Genomic DNA, 21,385 nt, shown 5'->3' on the forward strand with positions numbered 1-21,385 from the left:
AGACAAATATAAACAAATGATTAACGCACCATGAAATCTCCCTGATGTTTATTGCAGTCCAGGCTCTTTGGAGCCATAATCGTATACAGTGATCTGTAGATAAGTTTATAAGCAATGAGGTATATTACATATGCACAATATTCTATAGATTCTATATACATGTGTGGAGGGCACCAAGATTGATCAGGGCTACGAAAATCCAACGTCAAAGCAGATACAAAGGCATAGCGATATGGATTACAGAGATTAAAATGCACTGAACACAGAGACAAGAAACGATTAATACAGGTACCCCTGCTTTATATCACAGAAAAGGGGTGAGGACAGAACGTCAGAGGACAAGCGTGTAGTGTATCCACTATAGAAGACAATACAAAACTAATGTGAAATCAAAATTACAAGGTTCAGACTCCATTGTGTTCAAGAATTACAGATCAGATGATGATTCACATGAGACAGGAATTTACACTTCTACAGAGCAGATGGTTGGTCTTTCAACCAATTAAAAACAGACCCACATTTAACAAACACAAAAGGCAGGTTTAAATGTAGCAGTACATTAAATCTGCCTTAATATTTCAACACTGCAAAATGAATGGCTGGAATAGTTTTAATGTAGTGGTTAAACATGGCATTTACATATTTGCAAAAAAAAAGTTAATTTTACCATTCAATGCATAAATTTATTTTTTACATTTATAAGTGCAATTTGTAACGTGAACAGTTGTCTAGGTGGGCAACCTTTGATGTGGTAAAGATGTAATCCTCATTTCAACCATCATATCTTCATGAGCATAGTGTATACTTGTATAGCCAGAGCTGGATTGCAGGTTGTGAACAAATGTTATTTCTTTCCACAAATGAAGTTGGTGACTCTTTAAAGGAATTAGAACACATGTGAGCAAAAGTATGAAATAACTTTTATGCTTCAGTAAAGGGCTGTCTAGCTGGTATCTTCAGGTTGCATGTAGTCCTTTAAAACATTTTGTGACCCCAAGCTGCATCAATTGATGGATGACATGATTTAAATAAAAAATAAAATAAAAAAAATGTCACTGTTATTTGACCCAGGACCACACATAAATCTAACAAGAATTTTTTTCTCTGTTTGGGGAAAAATATATATTCAGACCTAGCATTAAAGTCACACCATTTATTTTTTATCAACAGAAATTCTAAATTTGAATAAAATACATTCTCTGCACATACTTTATTATAGAAATAATCTCTAAGGGGGTATTCAATTGTTAGCGTTAACGGGGAAAAACGAGCGCTCAAAAAATCTTAGCGTTAATACGGCAATTACTCGCGAAATTTCAGCTCGCTGCTCCCTGAGCGGCGAGCTGAAATTCCGCAAGTAAATTACCGTATTAACGCTTTTCACGCGCAATATTACCGTATAAGCGGTAATATTTTTTGAGCGCTCGTTTTTTCCCGTTAACGCTAACAATAGAATACCCCCCTAAATGTTATTGCCCACAAATGACAGAACTGGTGGTCAGTGGTCTAACACACACTGCTGGCAGTAGTGCTCACATAGAGAATGTTATAATAGGAGAAACAATGGTTTATTCTATTATAATAGGACTTTGTTAGTCTTCAAGAGCCTGGTGGCAAGTAAAAAACCAGCTGGGTGGGAGCGCATGTATGTATATGTGTGTATATATTACACATACAATCTCCATCCATGCTAAACTGCTGGTTTAGGAGACTATTTTTTATCTTGCCAATATTTAAGCTGTCCCTATAAGAATACCACATTTCTTTCAAACCAAGATATTTACTTAGGAAAAAAAATGTATCTTAAAATGTGTCTTCACACATATGGGGGAATGATGAAATTAAATACAAATCCAGAAAACTTTATTGTACTCTAATGCTGCATCAGAAGCAACATAACCTATTCTTAAAATTACCAGGATACATTTAGTGTCAAGGTTTTGTAGCAAAATAATTTAATTCAAGTAATTCTATCAAACTATTGCTAACTACTTACAAACAACCTAATAGTCATGGTGTGTATTTGAGTTTCCCTAAATGTTTGGTGTTTTTTTTTTTGTTTGTTTTTGTTTACTATGCAGCAAGTGCTGTGTTAGGGGGGAAGCATCTCTACCAGAGCAGTGAGTCATAGGCTTAGCATACTTGCTTTGCAGAAGTGCACTGTGTGGATTGGTTAATTTCTACAACAGACACAGTAGCTTAAATGACCAACTTTTTGACCTGTATCTTGTGCCATTAACATACTTCTAAAGATGTAGGAGTAGTTTCTGCATTGAAGTATGGTGGTAATACTTTATAGTTATCAGCCCTGGGGTGACACTGAGCAATGTATTTTACCTTCCAAGTTTTATCTTGAAAATATTAATTATGGGGTTCAGTTGTCCTTTGATAATCTGATTTAAATGGGATGTAGAAAAGCTGCAGACTACATACAGTGAGTGATCTAGTTGAAAAAAAATAAAAAACAGACAACTGGTCACATTAACCGACCTTTAAAGAACTTTTCATTCCTCCGCTTGTATGGTATATCCCCTAAATATATATTCACCTGCAGATATATTTGGAAGCCAATAGCTATTTGTCTAACATTAAATGTGGGTTTAGAAATAGTTTGCAGTTAAAAAAAGAGAAAAGGCAACTATCCTGAAATGTGGATTTCACTGAATGGTTGATTATAGAGATGAGGAAAGTTTAACACTTTTCCATGAAATATTCATCTTGTTCCACCTTTGGCTGCAAAACTTTGCACATTTCACCTGTCCTACCTCACTCGCTTTACACAGCGGAATCAATTGGCTGACAGCATAGCTCTATTCATAGACTATAAATTCCACAAAATCCCATGAAGAATAGCGAAACAAAATTAGAACTCAAATACTGGATCTCCAGCCCTTCACACAACTGTGAAAAGGCCGAGTCTGCCACAAAACGTGTGTGAAATTTCATTCCTTTTTAGGAAATTGGCACATTTTCGATAGGTTTTCACAAGTTTTTGTCAAGGCTGGTAAAGGTATTATGAGTTATGGAAGAAACAAAAAGTGTTATGCCCAAGATATCTTGAGGGGAGGCATACATTTTTTTTTTATACACCAAATATTACATTAAAAAAAGTAATGACGCCAAAAACAGAATTTTCAAAGTGGAGTTCATTAAATTCCTTCCGATCTGGTGGGTTACTTGATGTCTGTAAGAATCCAGCAACACCTTCCTTATACTTCAGCTGCTGGCCTGTTTTGTACAAGCAGTGGTGTTGTCCGAGTCCCTCTGCAATAAACTACTTACTCATAGGCCCATAATAGTGGAGGGTTATTGACAACACATTTATTTAAACAAAAGCTTCAGTAGCACTGAAGAGAGCATTGCTGGACTCCTACCGGCATTTGGGGAGATCCCATCTAAATGATATTTACTATTATTTTACTTATTGAACTCTACCAGCAACTGAATTTTGTGATTTGGATAGAGTTATAGTTTGAGCCCATTGATGTTACTGTATGAGTGTATCATGTTAAATTTAGAGAGAAAAAAATCACTTTGAATTCAAATTACTCGAAGCATAGGAACATTTTGTTAAAGTTAGTTGAAATATGCATTTGTAGCACATGTTCTATTCAATTCCCATGTGGCAGATATGGACCCTATACAAAAGAAAATTCAACATGCTTAAGGATTATGTATCTCCTATACCAGGCTTAGCTAACCTGTGGCACTCCAGGTGTTGTGAAACTACAAGTCCCAGCAATAAGCTGCTATATATTGGCAAAGCATGCTGGGGCTTGTAGTTTCACAACACTTGGAGTGCCACAGGTTAGCCAAGCCATACGCTACAATTGCCTCTTCATAAGTGTATGGTGCACTAGACCATGCTTCATTGTCCATGTTCTAGTGTGAATCAACTGGAGCATAATGTATAGAGATTAACAATACCTTTGCGGGCTGAATTGACTTCTGTATAGGCCCAATGAGGAAGGCATATGCACTAAAATACTTCTGTCTGAACAACTCTAGAGTCACAAATGTAAGTCTTACACATCAGCAAGAAATTGTTTTGCTAAAAATAAAATATTTAGAAGCACACCTGGAAATTGCATACCCCAAACAGCACACGCAATGCCAAAGATGCCACATTTTTCATGTAGAAACCAATGTGTGCTTCCCAGGTCCGCACATTCAAAAGGGTAGGGACTTCTAAACACAAATTGTCACTTAATAAGTGACTTGTGGCAGATTTTCAAGAACAATAAAATGAATTAACTGGCATGAAGTCATTCACAATGATGATCAGGACGAGAATCAGAGGGACACAAGCCACCAACTTATTTTACAGTAGTTGTGTGATGTGCCCTATTGCTTATAAGGAGCAGGTTATGGCTCAAGGGTATACTTGAGGGAGGGAAGGACTTGCAGCTCTTCTTGCCGTTTGCTTATCCTACCATAGGATAATAACACATTGCTTAATTATACAGGAATAAAACCATAACACTTTGATCTTGTTATGAAGGATCCAAGAAACGCACCTCTTCTCACTAGTCAATACCACATGGCTTGTTTGTGAACATAGCTTTGGAGCTGTGTGTGCCCGTGACTCTATTCAGCCACAGGACCTAGCTTCATCAGCCTCCACCACCCCTGCAGTATAGTATCTTCCTTGTCAGTCTATAATCAATTCCAGGAAGAAAAAGAATCACTCGATTTGCACATTCATTAAGTAGTCACTGCTTGCATTACACAGATCTTCTGTATCGGGGGGCCCCTGTTATAATAGCCTCACCCTCTCCATTTCAGTCCATCATCGCCTCTAGCATCTCAAGGAAGAGCTTGTGCATAGGGACAGTCCCTTCTTCTCGCAGGGCATGGAAGTGTTGGAGGACGCGGCCAGCAGTCTGTCGCAATAGGGGGAGTGTGAGCAGCAGTTTCCCATCACGACAAGGCTCCTCAGGGTGACGATTTGATTCATACTCACTGAGTGCTTCCTGCAGAGCGTCGCGGAGGCGCAGAACTGCATCTGGATCTTCAATGTGCACAGAGTCTATGAGTATAAGAAGCATGTATGAGACACTAAAACAAATATTACCTAGTCTACAATAGAAGAATCTGCATTTTATGTATTGATCATGCTACCCGATAGTGAGTCAGCAGTTTGTTGGAGTGCTTATAATAAAAAGAAATCAGCATACATGTATTTAGTCTTCATAAATTCTCTCAAGCATTCCACTGCAGACCACATTATCTTGGTGATAAATACACTAGGTGGTCTTGCCTTTTGGCTAAACGTATCCAGACATCATGCATAACCAATATCCAATCTACTAGCCCTAATTATAAAAATTGTATACATTCCATAAGTAGTCAGTCAATGTACCAAAATCTCTTACTATTTGACATATAGGTCCAAATCAAATAAACATAAAAATTACTTTATTTGTAATAATTCTAGAGGAAATCTAGGGGGTTTATCCATATCCCACCTGAGTTTGTAAGGGTGAGGGCTTTCAACATAACATATTCTTCTCTCTCCACACGCAAGGCCCGATACTTGCGTACCAGGTGGAGGACACAGGAGCAGAGGTCTGACAGGCGGACAGAACGAGAGGATTCCTCATCTAATACAAAATCCTCAGCAAACACAACTTCATCTTCATAAGGTAGTGAGCGGAAAACAACCCCCAGAAGAAGCACCTCCATCCAGACACTCTGCAATAGACTCATCTGGTCCGATAATGAAAGGGAGGAAAAACCTATGAAAGACCAAATTTCAAATGTAAACGTTTATCTAGATACTCAGCTGCTAGAGGGTAAAACATGAGAAAGGGAGAGAGAGAGAGAGGGGAGAGAGAAGTCAGAGCAAAGCAGCATTAACATTTTGTATAAACTAAAACAAAAAAGAAAAAAAAAAAAGGAAACGAGAATATAGTGCAGTATTTTTGGGAACATATATTCACAAGAAGGATGTTTATTACCATTAGTGTAACAAGTGATTTTTTTTTTTAATATTCACACTGTGTGTTTAAATTTGTGTGTCACCAACACCCTTCTGTGCATGAACTTAATTTAAAATGCGATGGCAGAGTTATAGTTGAGATAGGGTATATCCTAGATCAGCTTTAAATTTCAGTGTAAAAATAAAGTTATCAAGTATTTGTGTTCTAGATGAAAAAACAGCAAATATTTTCCTTATGTGCAAAATAATAAACTAATTTGCACCCCTTGCATTGTAACATGGTTTGTCCAGGATCAAATGTACTCTTTTTTTGCACTTTAAGTACATTTATTTCTCTGTAATCTTCTGAGATAGCAATCCCAACTCTCTCATTTAGAATTGGAGATCAGATACAAATGCGGGATTTATCCATCAATTAAAAACCTTAACCCCTGATGGATTGAATCGTGATTTCTAATTTAAATCTTTTTTTTTATTTTTATAAAAGTCGCTTTTATAATATGGACTTTGGTGATGATGATGATCATGTATGTATTATATATTCATCAGATTGTTTTATATGGAGATTTTAAATGATATGTAATACAAATGATTCCTCATGATTTGTCAACAGAAATTGGCAATAGAGGTGCTGTTCTACATTGGTAAAACTATTGTTTTACATCAGTTTTATTTACAATGAGGGGCTTTTTATTGAAAGCCCCTATTTTTTAGTGATATTTATGCTGGATGATACATCCACAAGCCATTACTTTTTATATGACTCACAAGCGCTCCACCTTGTGGGCATAGCGGTCTGCTGATATAAGTTAGCAGCTTTATTCACTTACCAGGAAACTCCATCCTATCAGGTTAGAGTGTTTTATCACATGGTTGAACCTGCCTGTCTTCTGATGCATTCCAAGCCTCGATTACCCCCCCCCCCTTGCTTCAATTCACGATAAGCATCAGTTGTGAATGTGATGCATATAGGTTTCCATGTTTTATGAATATTTTTTATAATATCATTGTATGTGATAAGGCTTTCAACGTTTTTGTCAAGGACCATTTATTAGGATACAATTTGCACAAGAAACTATTAAGAATGCCATTGGCTACTGCTTTGTTGTGTCACTATTCATGGTGAAAAACATCCTTCTGATATCTACTATTCTACTATATAAAAGCCTAGTGGCGTGTGTCTGTGTGTGGGAAGAAAAAAAAACAAGCTGCAGCGCCACCTGCTGGGCGAAGATATACACTGACCTACTAAATTCTTAATGTGTGTGGGGAAAAAAACTCAGAAAGGGCTGAAATTTGGTATACTAAGATGTTTTTAATTTGTTAATTTAATTTGTTAATTGTTAAAAGTGTTTATAAAGATTTAAAAAAAAAAAATATATATTTCTTGAAGGAGAAGTGACAGTTGGGAGTGGTTGGTGGTTGCCGGGGATGACAGTGGGGAGTGGTTGGTGGTTGCCAGGGGTAACAGAGCGAGAGGAGTGTGATACTCAGGACCGCTGAGAGAGATCCCTGTGTCTGGATAGACATCTGGATAGATGTGGCGAAAAAAAGATGAAGGATGAGGTGATGGAGAAGAATGATGAGGTGGTGACATGTGGACAAAACCACGTTAAAAAAGGGCGCTTGCGTCGGGAAGTAACGCTCTTCCCCTGAGGAGGCCTGGGCTATGGCCCAAATGCATGAAAACAACCTTTTTAACACCTTAAGTAGCTTGATTTGACTAGAATGCATGAGTATCATGCAGGGGTTAACTTGTGTTATATATATCTCCGAAAATACTACACCATATTCTTATTTCTTTGATTGTTTTTTGGGTGAGCAATAGAACAATACCCCTTAGCTGATCTGAAGTCATTACTGCAAGACCTCTGAAAAGTTTCCCATTATCAAGATTTTTATTTTTTGGAAGTCCTAATAGATTAGTAAATGTGGAACAGAGGCAATACCACTTTGTATTGTTGTCATAACTGGATTCGATGGAACCTTTAATAGGTCTAGGTTTATAAAGAATTGTTACTCATACTGCTCACACACCTGGGATGTTCTTGGCCCAGCTGATGATGATGACAATCTCGCGGTCAGCAAGGTCACACAATGTGCTCATGGACTTCAGGTAGCCATCAGGAAGTGCTGGGTCAGGCATAGCAAACAGCTTATCTGGCTCGGCCACCAGTAGATGTGAGACTACAGTGTTCATTGGAGCTAAATAGCAGACAAGACAAAAGGTGTAATAGAGAAGACCAAACAGTTATGTATTGTATACATTTATAAAGTATAATACCGTGGTGGCAGTGGGCTGGTGTAGGACGGTAGGTCATACCACCACGTCTCCCCAACCACTTGGTGATCAATTGTCACAAACAGATTTGTCTCCAATTCAGAAGCCAAAGCGAGCAAGTTATTTACATAAGAAAAATGTCTCCCGCTTGTATAACTAAGTCAGTAATAGAGACACACTGTAAGATAGAAGCTAGTTCACCTGAAACCAACGTGCTGGCAAAACTTTAGGAACCGTCTCTAAACAGAATGAACGAACCAGGATCTCTGCTACTTATTTCTTCATTACTCAACACCCATCTCAGGACACAGTCAGGTACTTTAGTTATATAGCTAGATTTCTGCATACTGGATGTTAGTCTTGGGCTCTGTTCTATATGGGTGTGTATGGAAATATGTTTGTGTGTCCCATTTGTGTTTGTTTGTTTCTGTCTGTCTGTCTGTGTATCCCACAGAGGGGACAGCACTTAATAGGTTTCCTATTTTACTAAAAAACAGTGTTAAAAACATCTAATTACGAATAAAATTATTTTAAACCTCTCAAATTCCCTAAAGCTTCAGGGGCTAGGCTATCGCCAAGTATTTCTGAGTATAGAGATACCAGATGTACTTTTCTCAGGATTTCATTTGGTTATAGGGTCAAGATAAATGAAAGAGAGAGAGACCGAGATATATATAGCTAGTGAAATTGGTATTGATTCCATAGTAAAGAATTGTAGTTTAACAAAAAGTTAACAAATTAAACCCTTTATTATCGTAGATTTGTAAGGCACTACTTTGCGTCTGGGGGCTAAATGAGCAAAGTTCCCCAGGAGAAGAGATGACCAGTGAGAAAAGCAAAGGGCTAAGAACAGAGCCTTGTGGGACCCCAATACATAGAGGGAGTGGGTGGGAGGATGTGCCAGGTAGAAACACTAAAGGAGTGGATCGATAGGAAGTGAACCAAGAAAGAACTGTGTCACAGAGGCCAATGGATATAAGGGTGTGTAGGAGAAGAGAGTGATCTACAGTGTAGAAAGCGGGTAACTAATGGACGAGTGGAAAGGAACATTTGCTCGAACTTGTGCAGGGCAATGGAGGAGGTGAAGGATACTTTACCCCCCCCTGGCTGGGGTAAATATAATGTTTGTAATAACCGGGATCTGAATTTTAAGGAATTAGGGATATCCAAGTTGTTACATCCCAATTGCAGTTTAAGTGATCCCTCCCCCTTCATGCCCATATAATATACCTATGCACACTGCTACGTGGATTTAAGAGCAGGAGGAAAATCTCTACACTAAAAAGCAACCACACTGTAATCTTAAATAATACATTTGCAACAAATCTGTTGCATGCAACGTCACACTAAAGGGGACTAGTGAAGTTGATCATACCATAAAGGACTGCTTACTAATGCCTGGGCCAACAATGTATCGAAGTACACCACCGGCAATGGTCACTACAGTTCATAATATTGTTGTATTTCACTATATTCAATTCAGATTGCACATAGTGTGTATGGATGGTAGAATACAGATGTAAAATAATTTATTTTAGTGCTTGGCATATATGCAAGTTATATTGAAAAAGTATTTTGATATATTATAGTTGCAACAGTGTTTGGAAGGTTATTACTCACAAAATCAGTTATTGCTATTGTATGATAAATCTACATGCCATTCACAGATTAATAATTTGTATATGCAGGTTCGACACAGATCCACAATAAGTGTTCTTTTATCCTAGTAGGTCAGTGTTCGTACATACAACTGTCGAAGTCGTATAATTGGATGAACGAAAGTATATTGGTTAATATTGTTTTATTGTGCGATTGCACTCAGTTTGCCACACTACACGTGGCATACTGCGATCGCACGGTAAAATACGCACGTACACACTCGCATTACAACATTTAGTTATTTATATAATTCATATTGGTTCCGTTATACAGTGATTTATGAGCAGATAGTATTTAGTTTATTATTAGTTTATATATTATGATTATATGTACACTTCAGTGTTCTTTTAGGTTCAGGTTATAGGAAATGTGTCACGTCTGATATCATTTTGATCCCCTATACATCAGCAGCTGTCCGGTGCATTCGCCGAAGAGATCGCATATTGCATACTCTAGTTATTGATGTTAGGGAATAAATAGTCAGAGTGATACCAAACCGTAAAATGCTAATGGACTAGTTGTAACTGGTTTCTGGGCGGGAGAATCATCTGGAATGTTGACCCTCAGCCTTTGAGGGGGTTGTTTGAACTAGCCTATGACCTGATTACCCTGGACCCACCTGAAGTCTGGACCTATAGAAGCAAGCCACGTCATCTACATTGTTCTCTCTGTAGGACTGAATGTATATAATCATAGCTGTGCTCCCACTAGCTTCAGTCATTCTCTGACCACAGTATTCTAGAGTGATATACTGTCCACTGGTACCCGTGGGAGCGCAGCGAAGCGCATGCGAACGCAGCGGTATGTATATCTTTTGGTATTGGCTGTACTGTACTGTATTATATAATAATAATGTATTGAACTGTTAACTTTTTACATCTGCTAAAATAAATTACTTTGTGCGTTGGAAACACAATACAATCGCTTGGGCAATGCTTATTTGAAAACAATAGAATTACTTTAATACCTCTAATACTGTTTAACAGTATAAACCCTCTGTACAAGGTGTGAAATAGGGTCTCAACCTTTCATTTAATGAGATATATGTTGTAATAGACTAGTACTAAAGTCATAAATTGTTGTCCTAATTGTTATTCATTATTTGCCAATTCCAAGGTTCTTAATTTGTAAACCACGATCTTTACCGAAAATAAAGTGTTCATTAATTTACTTTTAAAACTCCAAATAGTGCGTCTCTGTGTGAGGAACAGGTATAGAGATCTGGTGTTTGAGAGGAGGTTTCTTGAAGTGACTTCTGGGGTTATATTTACTAAACTGTGGGTTTGAAAAAAATGGAGATGTTGCCTATAGCAACCAATCAGATTCTAGCTGTCATTTTGTAGAATGTACTAAAAAATGCTAACTAAAATCTGATTGGTTGCTGTTGGCAACATCTCCACTTTTTCAAACCCACAGTTTAGTAAATATACCCCCTGGTGTTTGGACCTTAAACCACTGCCCTGGTTACTCATCCAAGTTTCAGATGGAGACACTAGATTCCTGCTGACACCCCCTGAAAAAGTAACCCTCGGATCTAATAATAACTACTACATCTATTTGCAATGATTTGCATTTGAGAACCTATTTCTTTGCATTTAACAGGGTATTTTTCCTGCATGGAAATCCCAGTGATATCATATACTGATGTCAAGAGAGTTCCATCAGTGAATAGTGAGCACTGAACAAGAGAGCTCACCTTGTTTTTTGACAACGGTTGCTGTACTTTGCTGGGACTGTCCCCCTGGTGTATATTGGAGAATATCTCCATCTGGCCTCCTTTTGTACTTCTGTCGACCCCCTCTGACACGATCTAAACGCACCCCTGCAAGTGAAGAAAATATTTCAAACACAGAACTGAAGGCTATTTCAAAATACATAATACAAATCCTAAATCACAGCAAATAATAATCAATTACAGGACCATTATTAAAAAGGTATCTTATAACATCCTGAAATATATATGTAAAAGTGCCCAAACCTTGACTAAACATGGGATTTAGTCAATAAATATGCGATTTGAAGTTAACCGTTCCTGGTTGTGGAATAAAAATAAAATAAAAATCTACTAATAACCGGGACTAGTGTGTATGCAGTCATTGACCAACCACATGGGATTAAATTGTTTGGCCAGATCACCAAACATCCAGATATATCCAACACACACGTATGGAATATTAATATTAAAATTTAAATATTCTTCTGCCTTTGCACAAATTTCCAGTGGAGAATTCCCTCTATCATTATTTTTCCATCAAGAATTCAAACCCTGCCACAGAGCAGAATGAATTAACCATTTAATATAAACTATAAGTTCCCTGAAATGCAATATTGCAAAAACAGTACGTAATAGGGAGCTTGAAGATTGTATCGCAGCAACTTCACACCTCTGTGATGCGGCTGTAAAATTTGGTGCACAATATTTACGCAACTTTGTTCATCTCTGTGTGCACCAGAATTACAAAGAGCAGGAAGTACTGGGCGCACAACTAGGAGCATACGGTAAACTGAACATTATGGCTGATAATAAAAAAAAAAAAAAAAAAATTAAATAACAGGAGTATAAGAACAAGAATACAATGCAGACCCACCTTCCTTTAACATGCCCACCCGAAGGCATTTAGTGAAGCGACAAGCTTGGCATGCCTTCCGTCTTCGTTTGGTAATTTCACACTCATTGGTGGCAGGGCAACTGTACTCAATATTACCTAAGTGTGAAAAGGCACAAATATTTTCCTAAATAAGCTGGATTTCTGTAGTTCTTGACACAATCACATTACCTATGACATAACAGGCAATGACAGTGAGTTTTAGATAACGCAAACATTAACGTGCAGCTTTTGGGGAAATAAACCCCAAAAAAAGTAGATAAGTGGGATGGACTTCCACAGAAACAAGGCATGATTCAGTGATTAACTTCTAAATATTTCTTAACCTCAAGAATTAAGAAAATGCAAATACCAGTTTCCTATGGCTCCTATATTTGTTCTGTGTTCTTTGATTACCCTTAAGAAAGTGAATTCTGACTTAAAGCAACCAAGGGTAACAGCTCCCTAATCCAGAAAGCAGCTGCAAAAGCTAATAAAATCCTGACTGGAGATGGGTAGAAGTCTTCTGGATAAGCACAGGGGGAACCAAATGTAGAGGCTGGAAAAAAGCAGCCTGTAGAACCTTGAAAACCAGGTTAAGGTTGCAAGGAGCAAAGAGAGCGCAAAAAAGGAGTCCAACTACGGCCAGACACTTTGCAAGATAACGTTTATTTATGGAATTATAGCTAACTGGAGCTGGAAAAGCACCAAGACGGCAAAAAATTGAACTTTGAGTTTCCTCACGGTCAGCCTTGACTTATGACCCCCGGAGGTATAGGAGCAGATGAGAAAGCTTCAAAACTTTGTGAACAAACCTGCATTCATCACACTATAAAAGACAGGTCTTCCAAAAATTGTGGTACATGCAGAGAGAAAGGCTTCTGTACCTTTGAGCATTGTCCGAATCACAGAGTCAGTAAATCCATTACTTTCCAGAATTGCAGCTTCAAGAGCCAGCAGCTTTATGTAAAGAGGAAAAAAAGGAATTTAGAAAAGAAGGTTTAGCCAATGAGTAAGATGTACCAGAACTGCATGGGCCAATCTGAGTCATTGTGAAGTGCCCAAAGTCCTTCTAAATACTCTGGAATCTGGGGATAACTTGACTGGAAAGAGCTATATGAACTGGAATGGACACAAAACTGCAAGAGCATCAGGTAGAAATGTCTCTGTTCCCAAAATCTGGAGCTGTAGAGATGGAGGTAATGATTAAGCTGTGACACCAGCAGATCTATCCCTGGGAACCCCAAAACATCGGTGAGACTAAGACGTCAAGATAAAAGGGATCACTCATTTCGTCTAGGAGTTGGCAACTGCAAAATTCTCCCTTACAGTTGTATATACCCAGTTATCTAGGTTACCTAGATGGCCATAAGAAATTGCTCTGCCCATCATAGAATTTAAGTTACTACCATAATGTCCTGGGTGCTGCAAGTTCCTCGTGATGGCTCAGGCTAGCCATAACAGTGGCGTCTGTCTGAAACCTGTCCACCTGGCCCTTGAATAGTCCTAAATTCCCAGACATTCAGTGGTAGGGAGGACTACTGAGGAGACCATTACCCTTGGAACCACTGGTAAGGGCAGGGAAATTCCCGACATCTCTGAATGGTACACCAGCTCCAACATTGAAGGCTTGAATCCATAGTGACCACCTACCAAACAGATGCATTGTGAAGGGTTTCTCCACCAGCAGGTGAAATGGGTCCATCCACCACCTCAAGGTGGCCATGACCTTGGGAGACATTTGGACGGCATTTGAAAGTTGTTTGAGGCACACTCTGAAGTGGGCATGTGTGTAACTGTGCATATGGGAATGCTTCCAAACTGGAGACTATTTGTCTAGAGGAGACTAAATTGCCCCTGGAGAGAGAATTTTGTCTGAAGGAATGAAAAACATCTGTTGCACTGCATCAGAAAATAAGACCCATAAATAACATGAAGAATTATGGGACTAGAGATGACTTGAAGTTGTTTATATCCAGCCATGGCCTTCCAGGGTCTGGATGGTCAAATTCATATGTTGGGTTCCCCAACTCTGTGGACTGGATCTTCACTAGGAAATCATCCAGATACAGGACAAAAACGACTCTCTTTGCAAGACAGAAGCACTGACATGTGGCCATGACTTTGGTGGAGACACGGAGCTGAGGACAGGGCAAAGGGGAGCACTGGAAATTGGAAGAGTGACCGCTGGTCTGCAAAACAAAGAAACACTAATGGTCCTTCTGGATTATTCAGAGATGCCAGGAGTTTTCCTGCTGTCTAGGTCTGGATTATTGGTGGATCTTGAATTTCTCCATGGAAGGAGGGCATTCAGGCACTACACATGGCAAAAAGAAAAGATTCTTAATGGAAGAGATTAGAATAAAACTCAAGACCTCTATAATACCCCTCAATAGGACAGACACCATTGCATTCAACAGCCCCATAACAAGGAACAGTTATTTTTTTATTTTATTTTTAAAGGGATGAATTACCACACTGCACACCATGAAATAATTTTTTGAAGGCATTTATACAATGGGTCCAAACAGCGCCTCTGGGTGAGTTTATTTTCACATACACTTAACATATTACTGTTGTTGAATGATGCTTTATACTATACATTAGTTTCTCTTTTGGGGTCAGATTACTTCTGAAGCATTAAAGTCAGGAAGACTCGCCTGTGCATTTGGTGTCCGTATGGTCCCAGAGGAACTCCCATGAGCTTTCAATAGACTGTGTGTTACCCAAGGGACACTTGCACCAAAAATGGATGTGTTACAGTCTGTTCTGGTAGAGAAAGATATTCTTAACCAATATGGTGATACTTTTGCAGCTCAAGACCAAAATTATTTTCCCGATTAAGGCTACGCAGACAGGTATTTCTTAGATGTGCTGCCCACAGGATCATGTGTTCGTCGTGGCTCTTCACGCTAATCTAGCAGAGTCTAAGGGGTATATTTATTACACTGCGGGTTTGAAAAAGTGGAGATGTTGCCTATAGCAACCAGATTCTAGTTATCATTTATTTAATACATTCCACAACATGACAGCTAGAATCTGATTGGTTGCTATAGGCAACATCTCCACTTTTTCAAAGCTGCGGTTTAGTAAATATACTCCTAAGGCTACTCTGCCATGCACAAGGACAAATCCTCTAACCAATCCGGAGGTGCTCTGCCCTTCTAGCTGGAAAAGCAGCAGACCCACATGTTGAAACCTACTTTTGAAAAAGCCCTCTAGACTCTTGTCTGAAGGGTTTTGAAAGGATGGCATGTTTTGGAAAGGTATCATGGTCCTCTAAGACATTGGGGCATCCACTCCTAGGGATGTCTCCCCTCAATAAAGGTCTCCCTTGGAGAAGGAATACAAAACCATAAAAACTTGCATTTGTCTGGATCCGCCCATTCTCCTTACACCAACTCATTAAAGAGCTAGTGCAGGGGGAAAGGAAGGCCCAATGACACATTCATTTTCTAAAAAGGGAACGCATACGCCGTTTCTGATCATGTATGTTCAGAATCAAAAGCAACACTAATCAGATGGCAGACTCGGCCACTGGAAGACACTCATTGGATTCTGACAGTGTGGTCAAGTTTTCCTCCTTAGACTGGTTTTCCTCCTTGCCTGCTGAGGAATTTACTACTTACTTGTCTAAAATACAAAGTGCGAGTCCTGGATACAATCGACCACAAACTAAATCTGAGATCTGGTCCATGTGTGTTTAAGGAGGGATCAGAATCATCTGAGAGGACCCTCCCTCCGAGGGTGCAGCCTGCGACAGCAGGGCAGTACAGAGAAGTATACACAGGAGGACTGGTTGTCCTGCAAGCAGTTTGGTCTGGCATTTCTGTGGACCATTAAGGTAGAACTCTTCATCTTAAGCATGTGCTCTTCACAGTTATACATATCCACTCAGGAAGAATACCCAAGGGAAGAAGAGCTTGCTAAGCTACATTACAGTGTAAGCACAAACTTTTCACCCACTAGGCTAAATTACCAGGAGAAGAGCAAGTATATAATAAAGAAAAAAGAAGCATATCCCTGAAATGGAACTGGTCCAAGGAGAGCATGAGCCAGAGGTTGGTGCTACTATGTCTCTTGTCAACAGGGCAAGATGAAGGGACACATGTGCATCTGGTATGAGTCTGCATCCATGACAAGCTGTATGTCACAGGCTGCATTTGCTTCTGTTGCTGGAGGGACAGGCTGTTGCTGCTAGAGCACCAAGCTGCTAATGGTGGGTCCAAGTTCTTGTCCCAACCTACAGCCAGACGAAGACTCCTATGAACCACCTGCCATGCTCCAGACATGGTAGGCACAACATTATAGGGGAGAGGAGGTATACAAACCAATGCCCGTATCCCGCACTTGTCGATGAAGAAATATATTTCCGTGCAGGTAGATTACAAGAAGCTGGAATTATAATTAAACCATAATAGATTTTGTTGAGTGTAACTGGACCCCATGACCCTCACCTTGTATAGTACGCTTGAAAAAAGCTTTACAAGCTTCACATGAGGCCACCCCGTAGTGATATCCTGATGCCACATCACCACACACAAGGCATAGCCTTTTGGGGATGGAGTTTAGGACATATTTGCCCCTTCCTGGGGTATCCTCTTGTTCGTCATCACCACCTCTGCAGCAACGTGGCCCCTGTGGGTCAGGTCCATGCCCACTGCTATCGCTAGAGCCACTAGGACTCCGGCGCCCAATGCTCTCTGGGGTTCCTGGTTCGGCCTTAATGCAGAGATCAGGGCGCCTGTCACGAGAAGACATGATACAGATGTGTTCTGCAAAGAAAAATAAACAAAAAAGTATTAATACAGAGCATCCTAACCTACCCAAATAAACTATACAATACACACGTGTTGAATGACATGGTGTAGGCACATATTATTTATTAACATTTATCTGTACAGATCACACACATTACGCAGTACTTTACAGAGAATAGGATTTTTAAATAATCATACAACATCTTATATTACTCACACACAATGGAGATCATTTTGATTTAAGGCATAACTGATGCACCCCAAAAAAAACACCTTGGTTTTGCACTGGTGCATCTGGATGGTCTGCCCAGTGCACATCAAGGTCCATGCCTATCCTCTTATCTCAGGAAATCTCTTTGCAAACAAAAAATGTGCCTGAATATTCTGAGAGACAGAAAAATCTCCATAATGACACTCTACAACCATGTAGACGTCACCAATTAATCCAATGTCCTACCACTGTAGAGCCATTCTTTTCACTAAAATAAGTGTTTACCTAAAATACTGCTTGTGTTTGCCTTATTTGTTGCTTCAGCTAATAATCAGAGTGAGCCACCCAGACTGCCTTTATGTGTGTGTTAATGTTATTAATACATTGCTCGGATTGCGTCTGGGAAAACATTCCTCTGACACAGTGCAACAAGTAAACACAAAATGGGACCCATCTGAAGTATTATACAAGACCCAAAGACTGTCAAATTTCAGCTGGAGAAAAAACGGATGTCCTTTTTGCGGAGTGGAAATGAACAGGCATTCCTCTGCACAACAAGGAACTCCCCCAAAAAATGCGCCCCCTCTCCAGCCATTTTCTCAGTACGATAATCTTGCTCTGCAAACGTAACTCTTGTTTCTCTAGAACTGCTTCTAAGCCGTACGTTACTAGGAACAGCTTCACTTCTGTCTTGCTGTGCAAAACCCATGCACCTCAGTAAAATCCTAGACACACTTGCGCAAATTAAGGCATGCTGCTTTTTCACTGCTCTCTTCATAAATGACTTCCAATATGTTTTAATAACAAATAACACTTTGTGCAAATCCATCTCCTAGACTGTACTTCAGCAGTGGCATAGATTAAGGTACCTGGGCACTAGTGCACGTTGTGGGCCGGGGACCCCGGAAATGCAGACGTACTAGCCCGGCCTGTTTAGCAGATATCTGAGACTTTATAGTTCTGCATTCTCCCAGGAGTGCTATGTAGTGATGTCATCTCACAATGCTCCCAAATTAGAAAGCTTCTTATAACTGCTGAAAGAGCTACTCTGGTGTTTCTGAGGTCACAAAAAGAAAGAACTAAGCAGTTCTGAATCGACACTGGATATTGGGGTTACTGCTTGATAAAGCTTCACACTTATTACACCATATCTACTTTTAAAGAGCTGTAGCGTTATGATAGGACTTCTTGTGTACATTGTTCAGATAGAGCAGTTACTAGTACATAGACTACATACACAATACAACACAATCCTGTACTAATGGCCCAAACATCATAGTTACCCACAGAAAGAAACAAACAGGGAGGTAAGTGAGAAGCAAGGAAGGATACATAGTGACCTTTGCTCTGTTTAAGTCTCATACACACAGTTTAGTTAGACTGGTTTAGCAATAACCTCAGGGTGTAAAGGACAGGATAGAAACAGTAGCACAGTTGTAGCAACACAACTATTGTTGATGGCTTGCAAAAGAAAAGTGCAAGAACAGCAATGTCTGATTTTGTTTTCAGAAAACAAGGGGTAATAGACTAATGAAAGTAAACAACAAGACGAAAATCTACAGACAAATCTCAATGTATAATGCAGGCAGCCATAATAAAGGATAATATATAATAATGAGCGATTTTAACTATTTGTAAAAATGTATTAGTCTTGGTGGCGGTGTAGATGGCTTCGTATGGGAGCAGAGAAGCAGAGTGTAATATGAAGTTGGTATATAAGAAGTAGCACAGTGCTCTTTAGTGTTGTGGGGAAGCTGGTAGGTCAATGTAATAAAAGCAAAAAGGTACAGGACAGGAAGGGAGTGCAGAAAGTTGTCCACTGGTCAACATAACCTTTGACCTGTCCCTCCCCCCACATACTCTCCAATTTCTCAGCTCACTGAGCATAGTTCCTGGGCTGAGGTTGTTTTATTTATAGAGCAACCAATTTGTTCTAATTAGCTTAACCCATACACTGCATCTTGTATCAATATTATGTACACATAAAAGACACAAAGGTACATGACATGGTAGAGACTCACAAGAAGAGACACATGAAGGCAACAACACTATTCCCGTGGGCTGAGTCAGACAGCCTGTGCTGACAGGTGGTTTGACGAATCCTGTGCTTACAGTGGTTATAACATAGGTTTCATCTGTAGAAAGAAAGACAGAAATATGAATCCACAGATAGGAAGCAATAAGATACATATTCCATACCTATGATTTTGTAATAAAAAGTACTGCTTTCCCTTAGTACTGGCAGGTGCTTTAACGTGACCTATCGTACATGACCTATACAGAGGAAATAATAACTCCATACTGCTATGTTGAAACATCTAAATTATAACATAAATAAACCATTCCTTGGTCTAAGAGGTTATAATATATTTTTTATTAAAACCATGTACAGAACATAATTGTAGGTCACCATTTTTACATCTTTTCAGAAAACAATAAACATTTGTCTCTAGAAACCAAAATTTAAGAGAATACGATTTACTTTTAACCCATACATACAAGAAGTAGTCTATGTAATGAACAAGTACCCTGAACTAGGTCTCCAAAATCCTATGACCTTGTCTCAAAGTCACTGCAATTCTTACAAAAGTTAAGTGCAAGCTCAGTAGACTAGCAGTAATACAATAAGCACATGGCATTGTGTATACATATATATTCAGAGACATACATATATAGAGATTTTTATTTAGATAGATTATTGTTTATCCCGCACACACCAGATTATCAAAGTTTCCAATAGTCACTGTCTGCAAAGGGTTAGAAACATAAGTCATAAATATACATTTTCTCGTGTATAGTAATTTCTTTCATACGAATTAAAGGCAAATTGAGTCTTAACAGTAAACTGGCGAAAAATAATAAAAACCACAGACTACACAAAATAATAGAAATTGTAAGGTTATTCAATAATGCCAAGGTGTTATTTCCACATAATAATTCCATCATGACAATGGTGTTACATGATGACACTAAATAAAGCAGGTATATTTATAAAGTGTGTCATGTCTACATATACAAAAACACAGAACGACTTTCAGACAAGATATACAAATGACACAGAATGTAAGTTGAGGAAAGTATAAAATATTACACCCTTATATAGCCGCAGCATTCGTTATTTACAAACTTAATCCCCACATCTATAGTAAACATACTATTAAACAACTGTGCCTGCAGATTTCACGATACAGCACATCCCCCACTCCTCCTGGAAACTCACATCAGGGTCCTGTTGTCATCCCGCTGCTTGTGTCCAAGGATCCCCGAGTCACCCTCACCAGGGTCCTGTGCACTCACTGTCACCGTAGGCGGAATCCTGCGGCCAATAGACCGGTGTGTAAATACGATCTGTACAGTGCTCATGTATAAATAGGCAGCATTATTATTACATGTTAACTTGCTATATGCCACTACAATGAGTGTGACCAGCTATCCTGTGTCGGCAGCAGCACTGTGTGAGTGCAGGACCGGCAGCTGTAGGACACGGCAGAGGACACAGCTCATTCACACTCACACACTCACCCCGTGTCACACACTCACACACAGACACACTTCCTACACTGTCTCCTCCCCTCTCTGACAAGCAGGGACTGGGAGAGGCTTCGCGAACCGCATGCTCAGCAATCATATTGCATATTCTATAAGCTCCCCGGCATTGGTGCGATGTCCTGAACCGCTTCTTCTACGGCTTCCATACATAGGTCCTGCCGCACCGACTGATTGCATATTTAAATGAGGCTGATTAACATTGTTCACCTCGTTACAGTGCTGCTGTGTGGGTAACATGTCTCACATATGTGTAAATACTTTGAATCCTAGCTACATAAGCTACCTAGTGAAAGTCTGTGTGACAGTTTAGCTGGCACTGCCCAGGCAAACAATTGCAATAGCTATTACTAACATGTACCTTGTAAATAGTTATATGCGTATGCCTGATGCATTGTGTGA

The 21,385-nt window shown here is 39.3% G+C and overlaps 1 protein-coding gene across 1 annotated transcript; it reads right to left on the minus strand.

Annotated features, from left to right (window-relative positions):
- Window positions 1-20: 20 nt before the first annotated feature.
- On the minus strand, window positions 21-21,171 carry ESRRA (estrogen related receptor alpha). Its single transcript, XM_075187652.1, has 8 exons — window positions 20,658-21,171; window positions 19,459-19,572; window positions 16,924-17,241; window positions 12,470-12,586; window positions 11,578-11,703; window positions 7,979-8,146; window positions 5,469-5,738; window positions 21-5,029 (listed from the first exon to the last, which is right to left on the minus strand). Exons 3-8 carry the CDS (start codon window positions 17,225-17,227, stop codon window positions 4,782-4,784), a joined length of 1,233 nt encoding a protein of 410 aa, XP_075043753.1. The 5' UTR covers window positions 17,228-17,241; window positions 19,459-19,572; window positions 20,658-21,171; the 3' UTR covers window positions 21-4,781.
- Between the last annotated feature and the right edge of the window lie 214 nt (window positions 21,172-21,385).

Source organism: Mixophyes fleayi, chromosome 10, assembly GCF_038048845.1.
Source record: "Mixophyes fleayi isolate aMixFle1 chromosome 10, aMixFle1.hap1, whole genome shotgun sequence".
NCBI classification, from domain to species: domain Eukaryota; kingdom Metazoa; phylum Chordata; class Amphibia; order Anura; family Limnodynastidae; genus Mixophyes; species Mixophyes fleayi.